Source organism: Gymnoscopelus braueri (assembly GCF_963280865.1).
Source record: "Gymnoscopelus braueri genome assembly, chromosome: 8".
Classification (NCBI taxonomy): Eukaryota; Metazoa; Chordata; class Actinopteri; order Myctophiformes; family Myctophidae; genus Gymnoscopelus; species Gymnoscopelus braueri.
Window position 1 is genome coordinate 5,593,646 of NC_137609.1, and position 21,940 is coordinate 5,615,585.

General features: G+C 42.3%; 2 protein-coding genes across 2 annotated transcripts in view; both read left to right on the top strand.

Moving 5' to 3' along the window:
- Nucleotides 1-12,490, top strand: part of LOC308090122 (uncharacterized protein) — a gene marked incomplete at both ends in the record, with an annotated part of 102,253 nt that extends 89,763 nt beyond the window's left edge. The window contains 2 exons of the mRNA XM_080435157.1: nucleotides 4,442-4,543; nucleotides 11,199-12,490. Coding sequence (XP_080291283.1) covers nucleotides 4,442-4,543; nucleotides 11,199-12,490 — 1,394 coding nt within the window. The remainder of the gene's footprint in view (nucleotides 1-4,441; nucleotides 4,544-11,198) is intronic.
- The window catches only part of LOC308090567 (uncharacterized protein), a 52,276-nt gene continuing 30,776 nt past the window's right edge, over nucleotides 441-21,940 (top strand). The window contains exon 1 of the mRNA XM_080435793.1: nucleotides 441-555. The gene's annotated coding sequence lies outside the window, so the exon portion shown is untranslated. The remainder of the gene's footprint in view (nucleotides 556-21,940) is intronic.

Sequence of the window (21,940 nt, forward strand, 5' to 3'; positions counted from 1 at the left end):
CAATTAATTTAGCCTTATTTTATACTATGATGCACAACAGTGTCCCGCAAGACTAGTGAAAGTAGCTGATCTACAAGCTCAAAATGCATCGTATCGTTCGTGACACGTTGTGATCTTGTAGATCGGCTCTTTTCACTATTCTTTAAGCTCTGGAAGTTCTTTTTTAAATAATGACATCCCCAAAATAGGGATTGATCATTAATTGATAAATATATAAAATTATTGATTATCAGGATGTTTTCTTGTATACAGGTCTGGAAGGTCACACAGTACTGTTAATATATAGAAAATGGACAGTACCCGAGGCCAACAGTAGGGGGCAACAATACTCTGGCGTCTAGACAAAGTGGTCGTCAGAAGAAGAACATACCCACAATGCAGTAGTGAAAACAACATGGTGTCGTGTGTTGACTGACTGTTGTTGACACTTTAAAATACCATAGATTTATATAAAAGTAAAATACAAAGAAAGGTAGAACGTGTCGTTTCTAAACAGTGTCGTCGTTAAGCAGCAGGAGGACGTTTGTTAGCAGCTCAACCACTGAAACACAGCAGGTAAAGATCAACTCATTCATGTTGTCTTTCATTTGTATGTATTGCTGTTACTTGCTAGATTATAATTCGAATGTGATCAGAAAACTAGAAAAGTTGCTCCTCGGAGCACTGTCAGACCCCTGAATGGCCGGACTTCGCATGACGTGTGTGCAGAGGAAAAGAGGGACAGACCGACCGACCGACCGACCGACAAAGCCTCCTTTAGGCCGACCCCTTGGGTCTGGCAAACATAACAACCAGTACTTAAAGCAATGAGGTGCAAACGTAGCTTGTATTGAGTAGAAATTGTTCACATGACATGACGATCGTCTGTCACTATAGCGTCATGACGGAACTTCACCTGGTTTTGGCACTTTCTCCATTTATAACCCGTACATCTACATAAACGTTCAGGTTTCAAATATAAAGTGCTTACCTCATGGCCACGTTACAATACTGTACGGGCCGTTAGAAGTACCTTTATCTTCCGTATTGTTCAATGAAAAGCATTTCCAATCGGTGGCCTCCTATGCTTTCAGCTGCGTGACCCTATCGGCTGGGAGGTGTATTGCACTCTGATACATTATGAAGAAAATAGCCACCGATCAGGATAAATGCTTTTTATTGAACAATACGGCAGATACGGGAACTTCTGAGGGCCCGTACATAATTGGAACATCCGTGGCCATGAGGTAAGCACTTTATATTTGAAATTTGAACGTTTATGTAGATGTATGGACCCCAACTGTGAAAGTGCAAAAACTATTTTGAACCTACTCCAAGACTGTCAGATAATATATGACAGTCTTGTATCAAGGCTAGTGCATGAGTAGGATCTGTACTCTGTCCACAGTAATGTTAATATGATTGTCAAGTGAAGTTAAACATTTTGTCTAAACATTTGTCATGCTGTCAGTGTTGCCAGACTTTGCGAGAGAAATAAGCAACTAGGTCTATGAAAAGATCTACAAGCTCACTACCACTGGTTTAAATAACATTAGGGAAGCAAGCCCAAATAAGCAACTGGACTTTAGAAACAAGTGACTTTACAGAAAAACAAGCCCAAAGTCGCTTATAATATTAGCAGACATGGCAACACTGATGCTGTAGTCAGTGTAGTGTGTTCGGCCTAGAATGACCATCCAGGTAATGTATGGCATTGCAAATAGTTTCCCTTGATTGATTGGTTGGTGTACTTTATTTAGTAAGACATGAGAACAACAGTACATGGAAGCACAAATTCACAATACAAGGTCTACTAAACTGGAAGACGCATTAAGCACTGAGCTTGTTTAAGATGAGATCCCCATGCACACAAATCATGATGACATAAGAGACAGACATATATACACACTACTATATAGAACGTCATACAATCAGCTTACAGGTTACTGGTATGAAGAGTGAAAAATATGTACAAGAGAAGAAAAAACGGGGAGGGGGGAGGGGGGGTGGGGGGGGGTAGGTTAAGACTTAGACAGGGGGCATTTTCAAATTGCAGCCTCCTGAAGGTGTATCTTTAGGGCAGTTTTGAAAGTGAGTAGGGTTTTACATACCTTTACTCCTTTTGGTAGGGCATTCCACATTTTTGATGAATAGCATGAGAACGAGTTCATTCCCTTTGTTGAGCCAAATCTGGGTTGAACATGATTCGTGGAGCTGCCTCTGGTGTTATGATCGTGGACTTCGTTAACGTTTTGGAAGTATTTTGACAAATACAGGGGGATCCCAATGTTGTGGTGTATCTTGAAGACCAGGCCCATAGCAAGTTGCTGTACTCTGTCCTCAACCCTAAGCCATCCAATCCTAGCAAAATTAGCAGGGGTTAGATGGGTTTTGTGATTGAGGCCAAGAAGTAGCCTTACTAGTTTGTTTTGGGATGTTTGGAGCCTTGTTTTTAAGGCCTTGGAGGTGTTTTGATACCATGAGGAGCATGCATAATCGTAATAACCTTGTATGAGGGCCCCTGCAAGAATCTTCAGAGTATTCTTGCTGACTAGACGGCCAATCCTTTACAAAAAGCGTATTCTTTGGTTGACCTTTTTGATCACTCTTTCGGCCATTTTGTTACCGGAGAGGTTTCCCTCCAAGATGGAACCCATGCAGGTAGGTAATTTCCTCCTTTCTTGTGATAACATCATCACCCACTTTGATCGTGAAACTCTCAGCCTTGCTAAGGTTAGAACTGGACCCAAAGAGGATGGATTCAGTTTTACCCAGGTGTAATGATAGTTTGTTGTCGGAGAGCCAGATACGGATCTTGTTGAGTTCAGAGCTGAGAGTTTTCTCAACCTGCAGCCTGTCCCTGTCCGATACCAGCAGAGCCGAGTCATCTGCAAACAGGAACAGTTTGCAGTCGCAAGCTGAAGACATATCGTTCACATATATCAGGAACAGTAGAGGTCCTAGTATACTTCCTTGCGGAACACCACAAGTCACTGGGAGGGGAGGGGACTGGGTGCCGTTTACTTCCACCACTTGCTCCCTCCCTTCCAGGTAGGATCTCATCCAGCTCGCCGACGTATCATCAAAACCTATTGCTTTGAGCTTATCGATCATAATTGGGTAATTAACGGTGTCAAAGGCCTTCTGGAGTAGCCTGGCGTAGCCAGACTATATCACTGCGTGGATATGAGTCTGGTGCTTCCATGAGGACGTTTTTTTTCCCTAAGAGGCGGGATCAAAACAATGGCCCTCGACGCAATTGGTTAGACCTACAACCAACTACCAATTACAGTCTCCCATATTCGAATACTGGGCCCTGATTGGTTACCCACGTCTTCTGGAGCAGGAAATGGATTCTCTATGGAGCGGTGCCAGTCTGCCAGACCCAAATCGCAGAGTGCAAAATTTTTTTGCACTCGCAGATTCATCTGGTCCCAGGCTACTTCTGGAGGTCCAGCATGACCATGCCGCAATATTTGCCATTGTCGACATCTTGTTTGATAGAGTCGTTCAAATAGAGAAGGCATGTGTCAGTGGAGTGGTTTGTTCTGAAACCAGATTGGAATTTGTAAATTAGATTTTTCTTGGCAAGATACTTATCAACCTGTTCATAGACTATTTTTTCCATGACTTTCGAGATGGAGCTAATAATAGAAATAGGGCGGTAGTTGCCAGGGTCTAATTGGTTTCCTTTTTTGTACAGAGGGGTCACCCTTGCTTTCTTGAATTCGTTAGGGACCCGTCTTGTTCATGGGCTGCTTGTTGTCTTGTTCATGGGCTGCTTTATTGCTCTTTGTTTGTTTTTTTCCTCATCAGATTCCTTGAAAAAGGCTCTCCGTAATCATCTTTCCATCATGTTGACTAGATCTTATCTAAACCTCTCAGTCTAACTGAGACTGAGCTTTTAGGGAGGGGCGAAAGAGCACCGATGTAAATGAAAGGGTTGAATTGGATTTATGGCTAAACGACAAAAAAACAAAACAAGACAAAACGATCATTGTGCGAAATGTTTTTTCATTGTTCATCATCTTGTTTTCATAATTGTTGGAAGCCAACATTGTAATTGACAAGAAGAATGTGAATAATTGATCAGCCCAACTTTGATCACTGCCTTCAATCGAGTTAAAATAAAGGCTGCTTATGTGATCAAATATAATTCCCCATCCCTACTTGTGAACATAAGTTGTTGCTTGGGGATGTATTTTGGGTCACATTCCAGTGTTTGAACTGCACTTATTGGCTACTTTCACCTTATTCACTTTACACCATGCATAGTTGGAATCACTCTTTTGATACATTTCCCTTGTGTAATCTTAAATTAAGTGTGATGTTTTCTACAATACTGCATATAAACTGTATAAACCATTATCCTTGCACCCGACGTTCATATGTTGTTTGACTTCAATAACTGGAGACTACTGTGTCCAGTCATTAATGTCCTTTTTCAATTCCTTCATTTCAGACCAGTGTGGGGAGTCGAGACTGCAGGTGAAGATGAACTCTCCAGATTCAGCCAGGGACATTTCTATTAAACAGGAGGAACCTGAAGACCATCCACACCTCAGTAAGTTTCATGTGCTCTCTCTTTCTTTCATATTGTCTGTTCTGTTGTAGAGCTGTTACAATAATAACACCGATCTTCAATGGGCTTTTCCCTCAGAATCAGAATCAGAATCAATCTTTATTGTCACATCACATTACAAGTAAGTGGGTGAAATTCTTGGTTGTGCAGGCTCATCATTGCAGTTAAAAAGATAGTCATCTCATAGAGAGAGAGGAGAAGCTTAAAGTGCATAATATGACTAATCTACATATTATAATAATGTGAGTGAGTGCATAAAAGTGTTTATAAGAAATGTCCCTTTTAAAGCACATTTCACAGTTCTGTGCAGTGTCACCAGACTTAGTTTTTGTTCAGCAGCCGGATTGCTGCTGGGTAAAAACTGTTCAATAATATGGTGGTACTGCTCGCCAGGCTCCTATACCGTTTGCCTGGCCGTGGATGCGGCAGCGATTCCAACAGATTATGGCTGGGATGGTAAATGTCTTTGATGATGTTTTCGGCCTTAGCCACACAACGCTTCTTGTGTATTCCCTGGAGGGGGAAGCTCCCCTCCCACGATGCGCTGCGCTGTTCGCACCACTCTCTGCAGTGTTTTTCGTTCTGCTGCGGTGCAGTTCCCAAACCAGGCCGTGGTGCCGCTCGTCAGAACGCTCTCAATGGTGCTGTGAGGATACGGGGGCTCACTCTGAACTTCTTCAGGCGTCTGAGGCAGTATAGTCTTTGTTGGGCTTTTTTCACCACTTGTGTGGTGTGTGTGGCCCACTTCAGGTCCCTTGAGATGTGTATCCCAAGGAACTTGAAGTCGCAGACCTGCTCCACTGCAACACCGTTGATGTAAACGGGTGCGTGCACCCTCTCAGTCCTCCTAAAGTCCACTATCAGTTCCTTGGTCTTACCGACATTCAGAACGAGGCTGTTCTCCTGGCACCACTGTGTCAGTGCACCAACCTCAGCTCTGTAGGCCGTCTCGTCATCGCCGTCGATCAGGCCCACCACCGTCGTGTCGTCCGCATACTTGATCAGGACGTTGGAGCTGTACGTGGCTGTACAGTCATACGTTTACAGGGAATAGAGGAGAGGGCTCAGCACACAGCCCTGTGGGGCTCCTGTGTTGAGGGTCAGGGGGTCCGACGTGATGTTTCCCATCCTCACCACCTGACGTCGGCCCGACAGAAAGTCCAGAATCCAGCTGCACATGGTCGAGTGCAGGCCCAGGTCTTTGAGCTTTGCGTCCAGTCTGGTTGGGATGATGGTATTAAAGGCAGAGCTATAATCCACAAAGAGCATCCGCACACATCTGTTCTTCCCCCTATCTAGGTGGGTGAGTGCAGAGTGTACAGCCAAGGCAACTGCATCATCAGTTGAACGGTTCTGACGATAGGCAAACTGCCATGGATCCAGCGTGGCAGGCAGCACGGAGCAGATGTAGTCTCTCACAAGTCTCTCGAAGCACTTACTGACAATCAGTGTAAGAGCGACCGGTCTCCAATCATTGAGGCACGTCACCTTGGAGTGCTTAGGAATCGGGACCACGATAGATGATTTGAAGCCGGAGGGGTCCACAGCCTGGGAGAGGGAGAGATTGAAGATGTCTGTGAAGACTCCTGCCAGCTGGAATGCACATGCCTTTAGTACACGGCCCGGGATACCATCCGGGCCGGCAGCTTTGCGGGTATTCACCCACTGAAAGGCTCTGTGCACGTCAGCCTCTGAGATGGTTAGAGGGCTGGTGTCCGCAGGTGGTGCAGGCAGTGGCTGCTCTGTGCTTCCGGACTCAAACCGGGCGTAGAAGGTGTTCAACTCGCCAGGGAGGGAGGCAGAGGGGTTCTCTGCAGATTTAGTTTTCCCTCTGTAGTCTGTGACAGCACGCAGCCCCTGCCTACCCCTCACATCCCCACTCTCAAACTGGGCCTCCAGCTTGGTCGTGTAATCCCTCTTGGCTTTCCTGATGGTTCTCAGGAGTGCCGCACGGGTGTCCCCCAGATTCCCAGATCTGAAGGCGTTGTTGCGTGCATGGAGAGCAGCTCGTACCTCGCTGTTAATCCATGGTTTCTCGTTAGGGAAAATCCGAACTGTCTTTTTTGGAACAACGTCCTCAATGCACTTGCTGATAAAACACGTGACTCTGTCTGAAAACTCGTTGACATTGTTAACAGCGGCGTTCCGAAACATCCCCCAGTCCACGTCAAAACAGTCTTGTAGTACAGAGTCCGAATGTTCAGACCAAATCTGTACCTCTTTTTTGCAGATGGGCTCTCGTTTCAACCTCTGCCTATAGGCAGGCAAAAGCTGAATGGCGCTGTGGTCCGATTTTCCAAAAGGAGGACGGAGGAGGGACTTGTAGGCGCCTGGAAAGGTGGTATAGCAGTGATCCAATATGCTATCACCTCTGGTATTGCAGGTGATGTGCTGGTGGAACTTGGGGAGAACCTTTTTAAGCTTTGCTTTATTAAAGTCTCCGGCCACCACAAAGACACATTCTGGCTGAGCAGTCTCTTTTTCACTGATGACCATGTGCAGCTCGCCCAGTGCTGTGTCTATACTGGCTCTTGGATGGATGTAGACACCAATAAAAATCACAGCACTGAACTCTCTGGGAAGCCAGAATGGTCTGAGATGAATCATGATATATTCCACGTCTGGACAGCAGAGGGAGCCAATGATCTGTGCATCAGAACACCAGGAGTCCATGACGTAGACGCAGACTCCTCCCCCTTTTCCCTTCCCGGTCAGCTGTTTGGACCTGTCCACACGGAAGTGAGAGTAGCCAGGGAGCTCCATCGCTGAATCGGGGACCGCAACGTCCAGCCACGTCTCAGTGAGACAAACAATTCCAGTGTTCCTTGTCTCTCCCTGAAACCGCATCCGCGCTTGTAGTTCTGTTATTTTGTTGTCCAGCGAGTTGACGTTGGCGAGGAGTATCGATGGCAATGGGAGCCTACCCGCACGGTTCCTCGCCCGTACCAGTATCCCCGCGCGTCTGCCTCGGTACCTTCCTCTCCGGAGTTTCCGCCGACGCCAGCTTTGAGGTTTAACCACTTGATCCCTAGCATCCCTAATCTGGGGGAAATATTCACTGAAATTAACTGATCTTCAAGATCTCGAGCTTGTAGATCAGCTATTTTAGGTAAAGAGATTTGTTGTAGAGGGTACATTGCAAACTGTACCCCATTCAACTAAGTATTAGTTCACTAAGTACAGAAAGGTTAGTGTGGGATGTATATAGGGTTTTTGTGATTTAAACACGTCAACAAGTAAGTATATCTTCAACTATTTTCAGATTTCAGTGCATGAGACAAGAATTTGACAGATTAAAGTCTGCACTTTGATAATCTGGAAAAAACTGTACATTTTATCAGATATGAAAGTGGCACAACTAGCTACATTATGCATTGTGGTAGCCTATATTTTTCTGACGTTTAGTCTAGGCGCTGGCAAATTCTGTCTTGGTGATGCGCCAAGGCAAAATGTGTGTGGCGGACTCCCCGCATACAGACAAACCCTATTGTTGACAGCTTTACTCCCAAATCAAAGCCCACCCAGGGGTTGACACTAAGGTGCTAGAAGCTAGAATGTCCTGGGTTTGATTCCCGCCAGGGGACACTGTAGACGCTGGGGGCGTGTTGCTGTGTTCTCTCCTCCGCGTCATCAGTGGCCATACCCTAGGTGGGGTTGGCGAAAGGGTTTGTATATTCTCCCTGTGTCCCCTAGTAGGTACCCTGACTACCCTCACAAAAACATGCTGGGCAAGACCTGGGATGTTGGTTGTCTAGGCGGAAATGGTTGAATTTTTTGAAGGGTTTATGTAATACAGATAATCGGCTGGTTGTTTAGAACCGGACTCAAGAGCCACTGTGAAGGCCTAGCTGGGTTGTAAGGCCAGCTAGTCATCCTGACTCAATCCGTGATTAACTGGGTTGTAAGGCCAGCCAATCTCCTGGTACTCTGGAGAGAGTTAAGATGCTCTTCGAGCGTCGCTGAGGACACTGCCTTAACCAGGGCCTCCAGCGACCTTTATATTGCTGGCTGTGCCCCTGATGTCACCACGAGGATGTCAGATAGTGTCAGACATCTCCATACATGGAGCTGCCCATGTCAGTTATGCCCAAATATGGGACCATGACGTCAGTCCTGGACGTGACGGCCATCTCCATAAATGGAGTCTCTGGGAAGGGTTCGCATATGTCAGACCCCGTATCTATGGCACGTCTTGGGTCTCTATGACGACTTCGTAGGTCGATCGTCTCCATTTATGGGGATCTCCATCTATAGGCCAGTGTTGGCAAGTATGCCCTGAACGTTCGCAACAGTTTACGTTCGTCTGACTTGACACATGCTAAGCTTTGACCTTTCAATAAACAAACTGAGGGACTGGGCTGGCACTGCTGTTCTGAATCTGATATCAGGAAGGCTTTATAAGCTGCTTGCTGCATCTTTGTATTTTCACACGTCTGTTAGGGACTAGGGAACCGCAGCACATGTGACAAAAGTCCACGTTTTTTTAAATATCACGGGTGGGATGCATGCAGCCGGGCCCGTGCTCATCTCACGCACGTAGTAGAGTTGAATAGTCGCTAAGTTTTTTCTACTGGAGAAAAAAGGCTTGAATGAGCTGAAATTGAAACAACACTTAGTGAGCTTGTAGTTTCTCTGGAGTGTGTGTGTGTGTGTGTGTGTGTGTGTGTGTGTGTGTGTGTGTGTGTGTGTGTGTGTCTGTGTCTGTGTCTGTGTCTGTGTCTGTGTGTGTGTGTGTGGGGGTGGCGGGGAGGAGAGAAGAACACAGAAATGTGTTCAGTGTTTTCCTTTAAAGCATTTCTACAACTCTTACACATCAAAGGTCCATATTACTGTCCTATAGTAATCATTCTTGGTGATGAGGTGGGTGTATAAGGATGCTTGGCTCCAGAAACGTTAAAAACAGATGGACTACTTTCAACTTATTATCTTTACTTTAAATTATTATTATTATTATTCATCACTAATATACTGTATAAACCTCATAATCTTTGCACCCGAGATTCATATGTTGGAAAGTTGATCTTAGGCCATATTGCATTTACATTCTGCAAATATTAATGCTATTTTTTACACCACTGGGTCTCCAGTTATAAACTTATTCAATTCCCTCATTTCAGACCAGTGTGTGGAGTCCAGACTGCAGGTGAAGACGAACTCTCCAGACTCAGCCAGGGACGTTTCTATTAAACAGGAGGAACCTGAAGACCACCAACTCCTCAGTAAGTTTCATTTGCTCTCTCTTTCTTTCGTTTTCTTGTTTCTTCTTTTATTTCTGTTATATTGTAGGGCTGCCACAATGTCTAATTTTCACCATACGATAATCATAGCACAAAACATCTTGACAATGATAATATCCCAATATGTATAGCCATCATTACGATACCTCTACCCTCTACACTGTAGAGGGTTTATGTCATTCTATCAGATATGAATAATACTTCTTTGGCCTACTGGCATTGTGCAGACATTTGGCGCTGATCGGTACAGCGGTTTGTCAAGTTCGCCCCGAACACACAGACAAACACATTCAAAGACTCACAGAACCATTTCTAGATTTTAAACTATGACCCAACTTCATGGGTGGAGAAGTTTCTTGATGTCATGCAGGTAAAGGCATGAGCTGTGATTTGTCTACTTTTGAGGGGAAATACATACAGTACATATTGTACGTACAGGTGAACCCTGTTCTCTACGGCTTGACCTACAGCAGGGATGGGCAACTGGCGGCTCAATGCGGCCCCCAGGCCAAAAACGTTTTATCACAAAGAAAAACAAAGTAATCTAAACATATCCGAAATGGTGAACTATTGCCTTCAACTGTTCCAAACATGCAACTTTCCGTGAACCATTCAACAGTCCACCAGTAGAGCGCGCTCTTGTTTATTTTAATAGAAGCCTTATTAACTATAATTCTAGTGTTCATTTTTGTATATTTGTAAGCCAAGGTTACAGCAATACTCTGAAAGGCATACTCAGGAATGTGAAGTTTTGTTTAGCAGTACAGCTGTAGTAAGTTGATAGAAGTATTACTAAATGCTAAATAAAAACAAAGTTATAACAAATAATAGTTAATATCCCTTATTTATCACATATGTGACTATTATGGGCTTTTTGAGTAATGGGGTACTACTGGCGAGAGTGCCGATAAACAGGGGCGGGCTGGGACCAAAATTCAGCCCTGGCATTTTGGTCCGAACCGGCGCACCGCCCCCGGACCGTTTTTGTTTTGGAATTTTGTTTTCCACCCCTGACCTACCCCCTGACCTACCATTTACCCAAATCAGAGCTGACGTGTGAAGTTTTATGGTTTAATATTGTTTCATAATGTAATTCAGATTCAAATTTGCAGTAACAACATTCACTTGTTTGGTAAAATAACTAATATTTAAATTCAAATTACATTTCAAATTATTATTTTGCTAAACCTGGCTAAAACATGATTTTTCTGAATTTCCGTTTTCAGAAACACCTGTCGTAACCTGTAGTTAGTAAATGTTTGGTCAATCAAAGTAGCTGATAGCTCAATTTGTACAGGGAACATGGACGATAGAAAAATAGATGTACATTTTAGGAATCCAGTATTCACTATATGTTATTTTTCTGCTCCTAGACATCCTGCACATGGTTGTGTGTAAAGAGGAGGTTTCTCCTGAACAGGAGAGGAGCCCCAGTCTGCTCCAGGAGGAACCAGAGCCTCCTCACATTAAAGAGGAACAGGAGGAGCTACTTCAAAGACCAGAGGAGCCTGATTGGTCAATGTTGACATTACTAGCAGTGAAAAGTGAAGTTGATGACGAAGACAACTCTTCACACTGCTCTGAAGTTGAAGTTGAACTTGAATCTGACACTGAAGTCACTGAAGACAGTGATGATTGGGAGGAGGCAAGTGGAGGTTTCCACACTGGTGAAAAACCTTTCCAGTGTAAACTGTGTATCAAGAGTTTCAGCCATTTATATCATCTCAAGATACACCAGTGTGTCCACCATGTAGGAAAATCTTTTCACTGTAGACATTGCGACAAGAGTTTCATTCAGTCATCTGAACTGAAGAGACACCAGCATATCCACACTGGAGATAAACGTTTCCGCTGTAAACATTGCAACAAGAGTTTTAGTCGGTCAGATCACCTGAAGGCACACCAGCGTATCCACACTGGAGAAAAACCTTTCCACTGTAAAGATTGTGACAAGAGTTTCATTAAGTCATCTGACCTGAAAAGACACCATCGTGTCCACACTGGAGAAAAACCTTTCCATTGTGAACTTTGCGACAAGAGTTTCATTCAGTTATCTGATCTAAAGAAACACCAGCGTGTCCACACTGGAGAAAAACCTTTCCACTGTGAACATTGCGACAAGAGTTTCATTCAGTCATCTGGACTGAAGACACATCAGCATATCCACACAGGAGAAAAACCTTTCCACTGTGAACATTGCGACAAGCGTTTCATTCAGTCATCTGGACTGAAGACACATCAGCGTATCCACACAGGAGAAAAACCTTTCCACTGTGAACATTGCGACAAGAGTTTCATTCATTCATCTGGACTGAAGACACACCAGCATATCCACACTGGAGAAAAACCTTTCCACTGTAAACATTGCAACAAGAGTTTCAGTCAGTCAGATATCCTGAAGATACACCAGCGTGTCCACACTGGAGAAAAACCTTTCCACTGTAAACATTGTGACAAGAGTTTCAGTCGGTCAGATCAGCTGAAGACACACCAGCGTATCCACACTGGAGAAAAACCTTTCCACTGTAAAGATTGTGACAAGAGTTTCATTACGTCATCTGACCTGAAAAGACACCATCGTGTTCACACTGGAGAAAAACCTTTCCACTGTCAACATTGTGACAAGAGTTTCAGTCAGTCACGAGACCTGAAGAGACACCAGCAGCTTATCCACACAGGAGAAAACTCTTGACACATTGTTAATAGTTTGAGAAGAGTTTCAGTCAGTTAAGTGCTCTGAAAATACATCAATGCATTCACACCAAAAGGGGAAAAAATTAAAAAAAATCCAATATAAATTACCTCACTGGGAGGATCAAATTAAACAGCTATATGTTGTCAGGGAGTTGGATAGAGAGGCAAAAATATGAATATTTATGCTGCTCCTGTCAACAGAAGTTGTCATTAGGACTCAGCTTTTGGAGTCATCAGTGTATTATAACAGTAACTTTTACTTAGAGGTATTGTAAATTATTTTGGTCTTATTACTATAAATGACCATGTAAACCATATCATTGTATAAAGTAGAACTGTTTTAATAGAATGTTATAGTTTTTATATTATGATTTGTTAGATGATGTCATTTGCACGCACTGCAGACTCTAAGGGCCCTATGTTTTTCGGGTTTGTTTGGGGTTCTCTGAGTTATAGTGACATGGTCGTGGTCCTGCCTACTGTATGCGCGTATCAGGTTTGTTTATGGTTGAGTCAGAGTGACGTGGCCGGAGTCCACCTACCCACCCTCCTTTAGACATTTATAACATAGGATTTTAAAAACATTTTAAAATACTGAAATTAGCCAAATACATTGATGCATTGTGAGCTTGTAGATCGGTTATTTTCACTATATATATATCCTCCTATAATTCTAGTGACCTCTGAGACCAAACCTGTGAAGCCAAACATTTTCCTGCCCGGTTCTCCTCAGTGCCTGGAGCTATTGCTCTCAAATTGTGCACAGCCATTGACCATTACCATGTGCATGAAACTGTCAAGCCCGTTTTTCGATATCACTAAATCTCAGCTGTTTATTCGCATTTTTGTGTCAAAGAATGTAGCCATGCTCGCATCTACAGCCCCACTGCTATAACTGTTGAGCGAACACTCGCCTCCGCGGCCGTGTATGCGCGGACACGCACATGCGCATGCATGTTCGGGAGGCATGTGTCAAAATGTACATTATTTGTGTTCGTGCGACCGCCGCGTATGTGTGTTTGCGATGGGGGACAGCTCTGGCCGGGATGTACCGTGTGTGTGTGTGTGTGTGTGTGTGTGTGTGTGTGTGTGTGTGTGTGTGTGTGTGTGTGTGTGTGTGTGTGTGTGTGTGTGTGTGTTGGATGTACCGTCGTGTGTGTGTGTGTCTGGCCGCATGAGAATGTACCGCATGTGTGTGTGTGAGCGCTCGCAACGGGTCGCGCGCGTGTGTGTGTTGAACGTGCTTCCCCCAAGTTACAATATCAGCTGTTTATTCGCATTTTTATGTCAAAGACAGTCTCAATCAGACAATCTCGCCATGCTTATGCTGGCTGGAGAGAGAGAGGGGGGGAGAGAGGGGAGAGAGAGAAAGAGAGGGGGAGGGAGAGAGCTGTGTGTGTGTGTGTGTGTGAGCGCTCGCAACGGGTCGCGAGCGTGTGTGTGTTGAACGTGCTTCCCCCAAGTTACAATCTCAGCTGTTTATTCGCATTTTTATGTCAAAGACAGTCTCAATCAGACAATCTCGCCATGCTTATGCTGGCTGGAGAGAGAGAGGGGGGAGAGAGGGGAGAGAGAGAGAGAGAAAGAGAGGGGGGGGGGAGAGAGAGAGCTGTGTGTGTGAGAGCGCTCGCAACGGGTCGCGCGCGTGTGTGTTGGATGTACCGTTGTGTGTGTGTGTGTGTGTGTGTGTGTGTGTGTGTCTGGCCTGGTGTGAGTGTGAGCGCTCGCAACGGGTCGCGCGCGTGTGTGTGTTGAACGTGCTTCCCCCAAGTTACAATCTCAGCTGTTTATTCGCATTTTATGTCAAAGACAGTCTCAATCAGACAATCTCGCCATGCTTATGCTGGCTGGAGAGAGAGAGGGGGGGGAGAGAGGGGAGAGAGAGAGAGAGAAAGAGAGGGGGAGGGAGAGAGGGGGAGAGAGAGAGAGCTGTGTGTGTGTGTGTGTGTGTGTGAGTGTGAGAGTGTGCATGTAATGCACTGCAATCCTTTCGTGCAAAGGTGGTAGCACGTCGCGTTTAAGTGAATCTCTCCACCAGAGACACAAAAGTTAATCTCATCTAGCCATTGCACCATGTCGAGTCTCCGAAAATCTGTACAAGCTAACGATGCGGCCGTTTCACAATCTCGCCCCTAAACACGGTCGCCCCGGCTCGCACCGAACGGTCTGGGGTGAGCAATCTGCGCCTAATTGTCTCGCCCCTAAACACGGTCGCCCCGGATAGCAACGAATGGTGGAGAGCGTTTATTTGTTAAGGACGCCCATGCATTCTCCACTGTTGAATGTGCACCCTTTAAGTGCATATCTGCATGCACATAATTATATTGTTGTTGTTAAGTTGAAATAATAGTTGTACAAGTTGTATTAACAGTGTTGTATAATTATTTTTGCTGTAGTAATCAATTCATTATAGTACAATGAATGACAGAATATATATATATATATATATATTATATATATATATATATGTATGTATATATATATATATATATATATATAGTGTGTGTGTGTGTATGTATGTATATATGTATATATGTATATATATATATATGTATATATGTATGTACTGTATGTAGGACGTGCAATAACCCCACGTTTGTATCTACTTTTGCCTGCGCACTTCACCGGGTATGGTCTAGTATATATAGTATATAGTAGAGCGGTTTAACTTGCTGTTTTTGAGCAAATCGTGCACTTTTTGTAAGAAGCGTGAAATTTTCAGCATAGTTAGTATATGCCATAATGTTCATTTTCAGAAGGGTAGGGAAGTCAGATTTGACCTCTGAGGACCGTGAGAGGTCAAATCCCAAATAGCCGGTAGTCCAACTTAAGTTTGGAACCAAACACAGTAGAAAAACGTTTCAAGTATCATTTCCAACTAAATAGGGGATGCCTTTTCATTTGTTGATACTTTCGAGATCACCAGATTTCAAGGAAATGCATTTAGGTCGAGGTCAAGGTAAAAATGTGCCCAAAAAAATAGTTCAATGATTTCCTCAGAATCAACAAATGGCAGTGTAACAAACATGGGTCTCTTATATAGGCGACACCAACAATGCACATCTGAAGGGGTTTAGACAATGAATTAATTAACATTCCTCTAGCAGAGGGCAAGAAACTTTATGCAACCAATGGAAGTGGAGTCGTCTGTTCTCCTGATTCTCCTGCTGATTCAAACTTGGCCTGCTTTGCCCCATGTTCACAAGAGGAGGCTGACACTCGTCTGCTTCTGCTTGTGGCAGATACTGTGCTAAAGGGGTGTAAGAAGGTGACCATACGTACTGTTCATACTGATGTGGTAGTACTGTCTTTGGCTTCATTCCGATGAGCTGTGGGTTCCCTTTGGTGTTTGATCAATCTTCCGGTACATAGCTGTTCATGAAATGGTTGCCACAATGACTCCAACACAGTGTCTGACTCTCCCAGTCTTTCACGCTTTCACCGGGTGTGACACTGTATCTGCATTCGCTGGCAGAGGAAAGGAGACTGCCTGGGAAACTTGGAGGTCATTCCCAGAGGTGAATGAGGCTTTCAGTGAACTCCTACACATGCCAAGTTAGGTCAGTGAAGGATCAATGTTCCTGATAGAGTGATTTGTGGTGCTCATGTATGACCGAACCAGTGAGTGTACGGAAGTGAATGATACCAGGAAACAGCTCTTCACACAGAAGTCAATAACACTAGAGACATTCCTCCAAACGCAGGCAGCTCTCAAGCAACACATCAAGCACACTTGCTACCAGGCCAACTGTTGGAACCAGGCATTGGTACTGGAACCAGAGATGCCAGAGTCATCTGACCGGGGCTGGACAAAGGAAACAACCATTTTGGACCACTCTCTGAAGCATCAAAATCGTGCCATGAATTAATCCGCTGTCGCTGCACGAAAGGGTGTACTGGACGATGCAAGTGTGCCAAAGCTGCACTCAAATGTACTGCAATGTGCCTCTGTTCTGGAGACTGTTACATTTTGATAATTATCATAACTTTTTTTTGGTCTTGTTTTTCTTTCTTTCCTGTACGCAAGATGTGACTATAAAGTCACATCTATGACTATTATTGTCATTTACTATTATTATAGTATTAAAATAGACTACCACCATGTGTTTATTCTGTTAATTTGTTTTGTATTGTTCCTATTGTCACAAAATGGAAGTACAGTTTCACTATATTGCAGTATAATCCAGTGTCCAAGCTAAAACATACTTATTACTATGTAACGTTGACCTTGATTTAATGTAGTGTATGTCCTTGGGTTCTGGCAATCTCCAAAGTATCATCAAATGCATGGGCAACCCCAACTTAGTTGTTAAGAATGCCTAATATGTTTTTCTGCAGTATTTAGTTCCAAAATTATATGTTTGACATTTAGCCCCAGTGGACTGGTGGCCATCTTGGATTTGAATGGTCAAATCTGTCTTCCCTCCCCTTCTGAAAATGTATGTTATGGTATTTACTATGTTGAAAGTTTCACGCTTCTTACAAAAAGTGCACAATCGTACTGCTATTCCGCTCTACTAATATATATATATAAAATATATATATATATATATATATATATATCCCACGATTTTTGTAACCCATTTTTTCACGCAGTGCCAATTGTCTAAGTAATCCTGGGCGCTACACTCCCTCTGCCAGCTGAGGGAGAGCCTAGAGCCGAGCTCATGCCTCCTTCAATGCATGAGAGCTAGCAAGCCGCTTCTTTTCACCTGACGGGGGAGTTTCCCTGGTTTGACGTAGCGCGTGGAAGGAACACGTTATTCCAACCAGTTCCTTTCCCCTCCATCAGGCGCCCCGGCTGAGATTGTCATAAGGGACATGGTGTTGCTCAAGTTAGGGCCCTCAGTCTTAAAGGGACAGTACTGCACCAGTGCTACCAGTGGAAAAGTTAGTATGGAGTCCTGTCAGATCTGAAATTACTACTGATTGATTTGATTGGTTCAGTTTCTGCCATATTGAATTTACCTGTCCATGCTTCAAATGACTGTTTAAAATTGTTGAAACCTGGAACCTTATTTTAATCTACAATTAAATATAATTGTATAATGAATTATTGATGTAATATAGATAATGATATGTTCTGTAGTGTTTTACACATGACCAACAGACAACGTATTTGAGAAGTATATTGGGAGAGAAATGTATGCGCTGCACCACTGGCAACGGTATTTGGATGGGACAAGTAGATTAAAGAAGTTCTTGTAGGAAAAAGAAAAACCTTAATGTCAGACTTGCAGTTCTCTGTATTGCAAATTATTGTTGTTATTCCCTTATACTATATATAACTATATACAGTATATGGTACAACAGTTTTTTCTAGAATTCTGCAGTTTTCATATGATTGAATGTAATCTTGCTGTGTTTCATTACACCCAATGGGAGGCACAATTTCAGTTATTTTACTCAATTAATTAAATATTGGTTAACTGAGGGGAGAAAATTCACGTATTTTAATATTAATTATATTATGACAGTATTTTTACAATGAATGGAATATGATCACTAAGTTGTATTACATTATTAGAATGTTATGTGATATTACATTAAAGCCTATGCAAAGCACATAGCACATACACACACGCACGTGTGTGTGCGCACGTGCACACACACACATGTGCAAGATGTTTCATTATTATGCTATAATGTATAATATGGTTATCAGGAAGGTGAAACATCAGCTATGATGTCTTAACATTACTATATTTAGGATGTTTGGAAGAATTTATTCTTTAGGCACAATTCAGAATCAACTTTAGTGTCACATGTTCACATCACATGATTGATTACAGATGTTAAGGACGATTACAATTATACAATATCTGAAGTTACAAGAAGAGTTCAAGAATATAGAAGAAAATAACAAAGAGCAAGTACAAACTAAACTAAACTAAACAGGAAGGAGCAAGTATATGCATGTATTAATATACCAATGGAGCCAGATCTGCAGTCAGGACTGATAAAATAAGATTGTGGGTCTGCTTTTATAACTTGTTGTGGCCCTACATCTTAGCACACAATAATATGAAATCTCATGATTAGTTAAGACCGTTTTAGGTCTGCCTGACCCAGTGCAATTCATCCATTACATTCAATAAATCTTACAGAACTGCTTTCCTGTTTCCCAGAACATTCTGGTACAATAACCAAACTCTGAACTGTCTGGAACATGCATTCCATCATTCTCTTCTCCATGCAATTGATTGATTGTTTGAATATTTTATTAGGCAAAAGAAATAGGCAAAAAATAAAGGAAAAACGGCACAATTACATTTAAAATACTTTGACTAAAAGGTCCGTCCAAAAAAGTCCTTGCGGTCTTGTTTCCATTGAGGTCCTTGTATTCAATGATTCATATAAACAATATTTCTGCTAAAACAATAACTTGTGATGTTCTTACTGTGTCACAGTCTGAATATACCATACAGTTTGAATGTATCATATAAATAGTGATACATTTACATGTTATTTTTTACAAATATTTATCATATCATCGTAACATGGTATGTTTGTATATGTTGTATCCTGCATTTCTATGAGACGTGATCAGACCTGTGCATCATCAATGTGCACTGATGAAAGCTGTGTTGGATGTAACTATCCATGACTTTCTTCAAGATTATTCTTTCCAGATTCAACCAAAAATCAAGAATATATTTTATTTTTATTTTTATATATCAACGAATCAATCAATTACTTTAGCCTTATGTTATACTATGCTGTACAACAGTATCCCGCAAGACTAGTGAAAGTAGCTGATCTACAAGCTCAAAATGCATCGCATCGTGACACGTTGTGAGCTTGTAGATCGGCTCTTTTCACTATTCTTTAAGCTCTGGAAGTTTAGGGATTGATCATTAATTGATAAATGTATTAAATTATTGATTATCAATTTGTTTTTAATAATACATTAAATGTATTAGTTGGATGAACTGCTTTACTCCTAGATGGATGTTCTCTTGTCTACAGGTCTGGAAGGTCACATAGTACTGTTACTGTCTATAAACAATAGACCAACAATAGGGGGCAGCAATACACCAACTGGCGTCTAGACAAAGTGGTCGTCAGAAGAAGAACATACCCACAATGCAGTAGTGAAAACAACATGGTGTGTTGACTGACTGTTGTTGACAGTTTAAAATACCATAGATGTATATAAAAGTAAAATACAAAGAAAAGTCAAACGTTTCTAAACAGTGTCGTCGTTAAGCAGCAGGAGGACGTTTGTTTAGCAGCTCAACCACTGAAACACAGCAGGTAAAGATCAACTCATTCATGTTGGGTTTACTTTGTATTTATTGAGTCAATATGGAATATAAATGTAATTGCTGTTAATCGCTAGATTATAATTCATGTGATTGTGAATATTATCAATGTAATGGTTAATCTCCATATAAACAATGAGGTGCAAACGTCGCTTGTACATGAGTAGGCTTGGATCAAGACGGTCATAGGTCATAATGAACGCCTTGGAGTTATTTTTGGTCCGTACCCGGACCATTTCTAAATAGTCTTTGCACTTTCACACTTGGGGTCCGCACATCTACTTAAACATTCAGGTTTCAAATATAAAGTGCTTACCTCATGGCCACGGATGTTACAATTATGTTCGGGCCCTCAGAAGTACCCGTATCTTTCGTAATGTTAAATTTTAATCATTTTAATCCGATCTGTGTCAGATCTCCTTATGCTTTCAACTTCGTGACCCTATTGGTTGGGAGGTGTATTGCACTCTGACATATTATAACTCCACGAGGAAAATGGCCACCGATCAGGATTAAAATGTTTTTTATTGAACAATACGGAAGATACTGGTACTTCTGAGGGCCCGTAATTGTAACATCCGTGGCCATGGGGTAAGCACTTTATATTTGAAATTTGAACGTTTATGTAGATGTACGGACCCAAAGTGTGAAAGTGCAAAGACTATTTTGAACCTACCAAGGGACTGTCAGATAATGTTAATGTGATTGTCAAGTGAAGTTAAACATTTGTCATGCTGTACAGTGTTGCCAGATTTTGCGAGAGAAATAAGCAACTAGGTCTCTGAAACTATGTACAAGCTCACAATGTGACAAGTTGTGAGCTTGTAGATTTGCTAAAATAATCTTGAAACCTTTAAAAAAAAAACACACAAATCTGGTAAGGGGGCCCCTGGCACAAAATGTTTTTTTTAAATGGGGGGGGGTCATAAATTAAAATTAATTTGGGGGGTCCTTGCTTGTCATGACAATGTTTGAGAACGACTGGTTTAAACATTAGGGAAGCAAGCCCTAATAAGCAACTGGACTTTAGAAACAAGCCCAAAAAAACACAACCCGCAACGACCGATATTTACAAGCGACTTCACAGAAAAACAAGCCCAAAGTCGCTTATAATATTAGCAGGCATGGAAACACTGATGTTGTCATGCCTATGACTCATCCAGGTAATGCATGGCATTGAAAATAGTTTCCCTGTCTTGTTCATGGGCTGCTTTATTGCTCTTTGTTTTTTTTTCCTCATCAGATTCCTTGAAAAAGGCTCTCCATCATCATCTTTCCATCATAGTCTAACTGAGACTGAGTTTGAGCTTTTAGGGAGGGGCCAAAGTTGCACTGGATTTATGACTAAAAACAAGACAAAACGATCATTGTGAGAAATGGATTGTGGCATGATCATTGTTTTATCTTGTTTTCATAATTGTTGGAAGCCAAAATTGTAATTGACAATAGAATGTGAATAATTGAGCAGCCCAACTTTGATCACTGCCTTCATCGAGGTCAAATAAAGGCTGCTTATGTGATCAAATACAATTCTCCATGCCTACTTGTGAACATAAGTTGTTGCTTGGGGATGTATTTTGGGCCACATTTCAGTGTTTGAACTGCACTTATTGGCTACTTTCACCTTATTCACTTTACACCATTATTTGCATCATTGGAATCCATCTTTTGATACATTTCCCTTGTGTAATCTTAAATTAAGCGTGATGTCTTCTACAATACTGTATATAAACGGTATAAACCATTATCCTTGCACCCAACGTTCATATGTTGTTTGACTTCAATAACTGGAGACTACTGTGTCCAGTCATTAATGTCCTTTTTCAATTCCTTCATTTCATACCAGTGTGTGGAGTCCAGACTGCAGGTGAAGATGAACGCTCCAGACTCAGCCAGGGACATTTCTATTAAACAGGAACGTGAAGACCACCCACACCTCAGTACGTTTAATGTTCTCTCTCTTTCTTTCATTGTTTCTGTTTTATTGTAGAGCTGTCGCAATATATATTTCTTACTATGCAATAATCATGACAAAATATATCATGATAATATCCCATTGATTAAACAAATTGGTTGTGTTTTGCGGTGCACACACCATAAGCACCGGAAGATTTATTTATTTTGACTATTTAGCAATCGACTTGTCGATCTCGCCGACCGCTGGTCTATTTATTTGTATTTGT